Genomic DNA, 7502 nt, shown 5'->3' on the forward strand with positions numbered 1-7502 from the left:
TTCCCAACCACACCTCCAGCAGTGAGATGCACCTGTGTCCCCACTCACCTGGCCATACTGGTTGCTTCTCTGTCAGAGCCAACCAACCCCTACCACCGTAGGTAGTAAATAATGTCTCGTGCAGCCTTTACTATCTTGAAATGAAATACTTAGATAGTGAAACTGCCTCACCTGAGATTCTTTAAATGTTAATAAAATGCCCCTCATACATATATAGTGTAAATGTGAGGGAAAAGGAGAGAAATTTATAATTAAAAGAATACCTATTTCAATATGGAAACGATGCTTGGGCTTGATCCCAATAAGATTCAGCTACTCAAAGTGTGGTCCACAGAGTGCAGCCATCAGCATCCCTTGCGAATTTATTACAAATGCAGACCTGATTCAGAGTTCAGATTTTTAAATCTCCCCTGGGAATATGATAGAGCCCCAAGATTTTCGGACCTCTCTGTGGATCCCTAAAGCTTCATAAGACACACAGTGGGTACCACCATGATGAAGAGATCCTGTGGTTTTTCTCACCTGCGGCACAAGCAGCAAAGTGCCGACAAAGTCATGGACAATCTTCTGATTAACCCAGTAGCTGCATTCCTGGAGCATCAGTGTCTATTAACACACTTTACATTTACATGCAAGCTGGAATTGGGTTCTAGACTCAGATTCACAGGATTTCCTCCTACATGGAAACATACGGAACTTTGACTAGGAGGAGGAATCCAGGACCATTCTCCCCCAGGTGGCCCTCTCCTAGGCACAGCTTCCAAATAGCATCCCATTACTGTGACACCAAAATGCACCCACAACTTTCCCCAAAGGCCCCTGGGGTGCTTTGTACACCCTCCACTCCTGGGAACCATTATCCTCTAATTGTTATCTGCTAGGTGGTAAGCCCTTTTGAAATCCAATTATATTTGTTTTTCCTTTTAATCAGAGTACAGCTTTGGATATAATCCCAAGAATTAACAGAGATTGTCTCTGAGAAGGAAATTGAAGAATGGAAAGGAAAATCACTTGTCAGTATCTGCCCTTTTATCCTACTTGAGGTTTTTTAAACTATTTTTGAACTCATAGTTGGGTCACAGTCAATTTCCATAATCTCATTATCAAACAGATTCCCACAGCTTTCACATTACATTAAAAATAAACTATTGCTATGGACAGAACGGTGTGATTTCTGAGATTTGTTTCAAATTCCCTAGGGGAGCAAATAGAGGGGAGTAGACATGAAGGTAGATTGGTCTGGAGTGAACTGTTGGAGCCAGTGCTCTTACCCTGTTCTACTTTGGGATCTGGTTGAAAACCTCAATAGTAAACATTTTCTTGAAAATCCATGTATTGAAAAAAAAAATTAGGCCCATATAATTGTCAATTCATCTCTGGGAATTCAGGGTCTCCCCACCCAGACTGCTTACCCCCCATTCCCTTCCCTGCTCCACTTTTCCACAGCACTGATTCCCTTTCAACACAGGACATAATTTACATGTGACGTCTACTGCTCACCATGACTGTGTGCATTACAGTCAGATTCAACACTTCAATAATAAAACTGTTTCATCTTTTCTATGTTTGTGGAGAGGATTCTGGGGAGAGGGTGTTGGCAGGAGATTTTATTTTTAATGATTTCCCCAACAGCGTATAATTGGTTTTCTCTGCCTCCTATTTACCATGTCTCTCCCCTAGAAGGTAAGTCACATGTAGGCAGGAATCCACGTCTAGTTTTACTTCCTGATACTTAAAATTGTATGTATAGCTCACATTTTACTTTTATTGGGTAGAGTTTGTATAGAGGTTAAAAGCAAGGATTTTAGAGGCAGCCTGGCTAGGTCTGAATCCCAGCTGTGTCAGCTACTAGCTGTGTGATCTTGGGTAGGTCACTTGGCTTCAGTTTTCTCACCTGTGAAGTGGGTACATACCATTGTCTACTACCGGATGTTGCTACCCTCACTGGTAGAATAAATGCTCGCTGAAGGTTGGCTGGGGTTATCACTGGTTAGAGCACTCAATCAGAGAATCAAATAGAAATGCATTTGGTTCCTGCTGGAGCCTGCTTTCTCCTGTGAAGTGATCTCAGGGATAGTGATGCCCGTCCCTTAAAGGTGACGGGAATTTTTACAGGCATTAATGGATATGAGGCCTCCTGCCCGGATACCTGACCAAAGTAACAGTAGTTGTTCAGCGCCAAGAGCCTTACAGCTGAGTTAGGGACACTCCAAGGCACTACTGGTGGGGAGTAAGAAGGGTCAACTCTGGAACCTGGCCATCCCTGGAATCTGGCCATCCCCACCTCCACCCTAGTCTATGCGGTTAGATTTACCCTGTAGGCCAAATACAGCCTGAAGGAAGGGGTGTCTGGAGAATAGGAGGATGGGTCTGGGAGGGGCTGGCTTGGTAGTCTGGGCAGTGTAGGGGAGTGGATGGCAGGACAGTAAGAAGGGAGGGGCAGGCAAATAAAAAGGGCTGCGGATGTCATGGGAGCAAGTGAGGCAAAGTGAAGGCCCACCAACGAGGAGATCTGGCTGAGATGCAGGGTTAGGACTTGGGGGTCCGCGAGGCCGCAGAGGGGGTTGGCCGCTGCCTGCGGTGGTGCGCGTGGCGGAGAGGGGCTGAGATAGTCCGCCCGACAAGGATGGGTTGGGAATCTGGGGACTTTAGGGACTTGAGGACCGGGCTGGGGGTGGTGAGGATGGGGAGGCAGCTGGCGGGGTTAAGGCTGACAGTCTTGGGGAGTGAACGGCAAGGGCGGGACTGGCTGTGGCTGCAGGTCCCTGACACCTGGACTCTGAATCTCTCCCACTGGCAGCAGGGGCTGGTGAAGAGAACACGGACGCCTCGGCCTTCACGGGCCATCCCGTCGGGGTCCCCGCGCCAGAGCCGGAACCGGAGGAAGTGATGGGCCTGAGCCAACTGCCCCCGGAGCTGCTCCTGGTGGTGCTGAGCCTCCTGCCCCCGCGCACGCTGCTCGGCCGCTGCCGCCAGGTGTGCCGGCGCTGGCGCGCCCTGGTGGACGCCCCGGGCCTGTGGCTGAAGATCCTGGCCCGGGACCACCGCGCTCTGCGGCCGGTCGTCCGCAGCTGCCTACCGCGCGCTGACGCCGCCAGTGCCTGCCTCCTGGGCCGCTTCTGCGCACGCGGACCCATAGGACGCAATCTCCTCCGAAATCCCAAGAGCAAAAGTGGGGAGCCAGGGAAAGGGGTCCCTCACGGGAGCCGGCGGGAGAGGCTGGAGGGGCGGGGCTGCACGGAACACCCATGAGACTTATTCCTGCTCTGGCAGGATTGGGGGGAGCTCGGACATAAACCTTTTTTATTTAACAGAAGGCTTCCAGAAATGGACTGTACCGGGCGTTCAGGATGGCTGGTCCCTGCAGGATAAAGCCGGGCTCACGTATGTGTTCCCTTTTTTGAGCACCTTTGTGCCCTCCTACAGGGAATGCCCCTACTCCCCAAGGGCCAGGGCGTTGTGAATCCTTGCCTGTTCTCATTCTATCTCTCTCCATCATTCTTAGGTATTGTTACCGGAAGAAAGTGTTGGACCTGGAGGAGGAGGGTCTGTGGCCCGAACTCCTGGATAGTGGCAAGGTTGAGATTTCTGTCTATGACTGGTGAGTGTGATGACAAAAACAGCCCTTTTGCTGAGCGCTGCCCTTTCACAGGTGACTCCATTCAGGCCTCCTAACAACCCCTTAGGATAAAGCAGGTCAGGAAATGACTTAACCACCATCAGAGCTTTAGGAGTTAGCAGAGTGCACTCCCTGAACCCCTCTCCTAGCCCCCAGAGGGAACTGCATTGGAAGATGTCAGATGGGGTCCAATACAGAGCACTTGGGCCCAACTTAGACTTGTCTGTGGATGCTCCTTGCTTTAGGAGGGGGCAATACCAGATCATGGGGTAAGCATTCAGATTCTGGAGCCAGAACTCCCAGGTTCACACCCCAGCTTTGCAGCTTTGTGGCCCTGGGCAAGTCAGTGTGCCTCAGTTTCCCTGTCTTCGTAAGACGGGGTTACATGACAAGCACACAGCCAGTGCTTTGAAGTGTGACTGTTTTAGGAAACCCTCATGATCCATGATCCTGTGGGAAAGTGTCTTTGAAGACCTTGAATTGACAAGCTCAGGAAGGGGAGGCGACTTTCCCTGGTGGCACAGCTAGGGCTTGGCAGGACCTGGCATTAGGTTCATAGCTGTCTGACTCCAGGGCTTGTGGTCTGAAGGGATGGTCTTGAAACTGGGGTCCATTGATGACCGTCCAAGGGATACATGATCCAGATGATTTTAAGGGAGGCAAATTCCAATTCTTCCACAGTTTTATGTTCCCTGTTATAAACTGATCGTCTACCGATGCAGTCTTTGTTGGGAGAATGAAATCATTATGCTTTCCCAATTCCTATGTCACAGTCCTCCTCTAGTTTTATAGAAATAAAGCCCCTCACTATTGCATACAGGCTGTAAAGAGTACTGGTGACACAGGCCAACTGACCATGTGAAATTTTGGCCTTACCAGATTCACTTTCAATCAAGACTTCATAAACTTCCTCTCTCTGAAAGCCCATCTCATTAGGAGATGTATTTATAATCAACTTGTTTTTAACTTAATCCTTTTAGCAAAGAATTATAGCATGTTTGTGTTGCTTTGAGCAATGGTGTGTCTTTTGTAATAGTGATTCCCAAATTTTACCATATATCACCCAGGGCCATTTAAAACTCCCAATGCCTGGGTCACATTCCACACCCATTAAATCTGGGGTGAGAGAGCCAGCCATCAACATCTTTCAGAATTTTACAGCCAACTACAAAGTCAGAGGGCACAATCCCAAGACCACCTTCCAATGGCCAATGTGGGGGGTTCCTGCAACCACCCTCAGGTGTAGTAATTGACTAGAAAGACATAGAACTCACGGAAAACTAGTATACATGTAGTTTATTACAGGGAAAAGGTAGATGAAAATTATCCAAGGGGAAGGTCACTGGGAAGCAAGTCATACTGGTCTTCCTGGAGTAGCTAGCCCCTGTTGTAAGATCATCTGTGTGGGTGTAGCCAGCCACCACCAAATCACATTGGCATGCTCTTCAGTATGACCCAAAGTCCCCAGGCAAACAAAGATACTCCTGTCAGCATAACATTCCAAGGGTCCAGACATTACCTTCAAGAAGCAAGGAGGACAAAGACCATACCTTTGGACAAGGCTAAATCCTTTCCTAAATATTTTCAAGATTCCTGATTATTCCAATCTGCAGCAATCTCTGGGAACCAATAGTAGGTAATAATTCAAACCAAAAGTTTTAACATTTGAGTTTTATGGTCTCGGGAAAATTTTTTTGTGTGTGTGGTGTTGTTGGCAGAGAAAACTGAAGTCAAGGCAGAATATGAGTAAAATATTACATTAGGACAAAGTCCTGTGTGAGAAGTAGAGTGGACGTCCAATACTAAGAAGTGGAGTGATATGAAGTCTCTGTAAAAGAAGATACTTGTTTGTGTATTTGCAGCCCATTACGTATGTTACATCCACAAAGCCCACCCTCAGCATCCGTCATGCCCTTTCCCCATCATTACGGACCCAAGGCTAGGACTATCTGAATTCTGTTACCATAGATGGGTTTTGTCCATTTTCCTTAATATATATGGAGCTGTACAGTAGATAGTTTGTATCTGGCTTGTTTTACCCAATAACATGTTTGTAAATTTAACCATAATTGTAGCTGTAGTTAATTTACTTTCATGGCTGTATAATATTTCATTATGTGAATATTCTATAATTTATCCATTTACCATTGATGAATGTTGACTGGGTGTTTCTTTGAATGTTCTTTTTTTTTTTTCTTTGAATGTTCTTGAATGAACATTCTTTGAATGTTGCTGGGTATCCCATCACCAATTTAGATTCCCCTGGATGCTTTTAAAGGACTGATAAGAAAAATGTATCTTGAAACATCAACATTGCACTTGTTGGAAATGACACCATTTGCCACCACTGAAACATAGAAAGAGAAGTAATATGGGAGGAGGACCCGTGAAGAGCACTGCTCTAGGTCATCACTTTTGAAGAGACTGTGCCTGCAGACCAGCAGGGGAGCTTGTTTAATGCAGATTCATTTTGTATGCAGTGGAGCCAAGCTCCCAAGTGACACTGATGTCGCTAGTCTGGGAACCACAGTATCATTTTGGATTTGTATACATGGGGAGGCCAATCAGGTGGAGGAGGCAAACACCCAAAGAGATGGGGCAGCAGGTCCAGCCTTCAAGGTCTCCCTTCTCCCGCAGGCAGATAGGTCGACAATGGGGCAATAGCTGTACCTATGACCTAAGTATCCAACTTCTAGATGCCAACCAGGCCATTCTGGATCAATTTTCTACTATGCTTTTTCCCATCTGGAATGGGAGACACACTTCCTTCTTTGAGGTGAGTCTCTGATAGGGGTGAGGGGAAAGGAATGTGGGGCTTACAAGGATCAATTTATTGCTCCATAAAAAATTGCCGTAAAATTTAGTGGCTTAATACCAACAGCTGTGATTCTATCACCTCTCCTGGTTTCTGAGTGGGGCTCTGCTGGGAGCTTCTGGCTCCAACTCTCACATGGTTGCATACAGAGACTGGCTGGAGCTGGGGGCAGGGTGGGGTGCAGTGTGCACACAGCAGCTGGTGGTTGGCCAGCATCTCCTGGTTTAGTCTCAGAGCTTGGCCGTGGGACCTCTGTCCGTGGCCTAGTTTGGGCTTCCTCACAGCATGGCGGCTTCAGGCCAGTCAGACTGCTTCCTGGGGGCTCAGGGCTCCCCCATGAGGGTTCTGGAGAAACCAGCAGAAGCTGCATTGCCTTTCTGACCCAGCCTTGGAGGTCACTAGGTGAAAGTTACTCAGCATCATGTCTATCACACTGTTGGTTACAAGCAAACCCGCCCAGATTCAAGGGGAGTGGGGATTAGACACCAACCCTGGATGAGGAGTGGTCTGATTCTAGAAGTACAGGGGGCACTGGAGGAGCTGTCGCAGCCGTCTGTGGAAAATTCCACCTGCCAGAAGGCCCCAACCTCAGCTTTTGAGGGCAAGGCCATGGCACAATGGGACTTACCTCTTTCTCTGCCTACAGGTCAGCCATGTGTTCTCCAACCTCAAGACAGGTGTCCGCTTTGTGTCTTTTGAACATTGGGCCTGTAACTTGGAGGTCTGGCCTGATGAATGTGGAATCTCTGTATTCAGCTCCACTGTGATTGTTCGGTTCTGTGGCTGACTGTGCCTTCCAGGAACTGGTACCATCGGTTGGCCATCTCATTCAATCAAGGGCTTGTACTTTCCTGGCATCCTGGGATCTCCTGGGTCCAGTTGAGGGTGCTACTGGGCCTGTCTTCAGGTTCTGGAAGTTACTAGAAGGGTTCCTCCATCAGATTTAACTGCTGCTGTTTCTCTAAGGCAGCCCCTTGTTCTAGAGTGGAGACCCCCGGGTGAGCACAGGGAAATTCTGGAACTGGAGAGGACTCCTCACCCTCCCTCCAAGGCCCTTCTGGTTCAGCC

General features: G+C 48.1%; 1 protein-coding gene across 1 annotated transcript; it reads left to right on the forward strand.

Annotated features, from left to right (window-relative positions):
- Positions 1 to 2468: 2468 nt before the first annotated feature.
- LOC116665955 (F-box only protein 27-like) lies at positions 2469 to 7221 on the forward strand. The gene is made up of 6 exons (XM_032487405.1): positions 2469 to 2478; positions 2801 to 3172; positions 3315 to 3384; positions 3506 to 3601; positions 6257 to 6395; positions 7027 to 7221. Exons 1-6 carry the CDS (start codon positions 2469 to 2471, stop codon positions 7219 to 7221), a joined length of 882 nt encoding a protein of 293 aa, XP_032343296.1.
- Positions 7222 to 7502: the final 281 nt, after the last annotated feature.

The sequence above is a fragment of the Camelus ferus genome, chromosome 9, assembly GCF_009834535.1.
Source record: "Camelus ferus isolate YT-003-E chromosome 9, BCGSAC_Cfer_1.0, whole genome shotgun sequence".
NCBI classification, from domain to species: Eukaryota; Metazoa; Chordata; class Mammalia; order Artiodactyla; family Camelidae; genus Camelus; species Camelus ferus.

Excerpts from the sequence above, each read along its gene's own strand:
- LOC116665955 (XM_032487405.1), top strand. Across the intron at positions 3,385-3,505 it reads CAGGATAAAGCCGGGCTCAC|GTATTGTTACCGGAAGAAAG; the intron begins GTATGTGTTCCC and ends CATCATTCTTAG. Across the intron at positions 6,396-7,026 it reads GACACACTTCCTTCTTTGAG|CTTTTGAGGGCAAGGCCATG; the intron begins GTGAGTCTCTGA and ends CCCCAACCTCAG.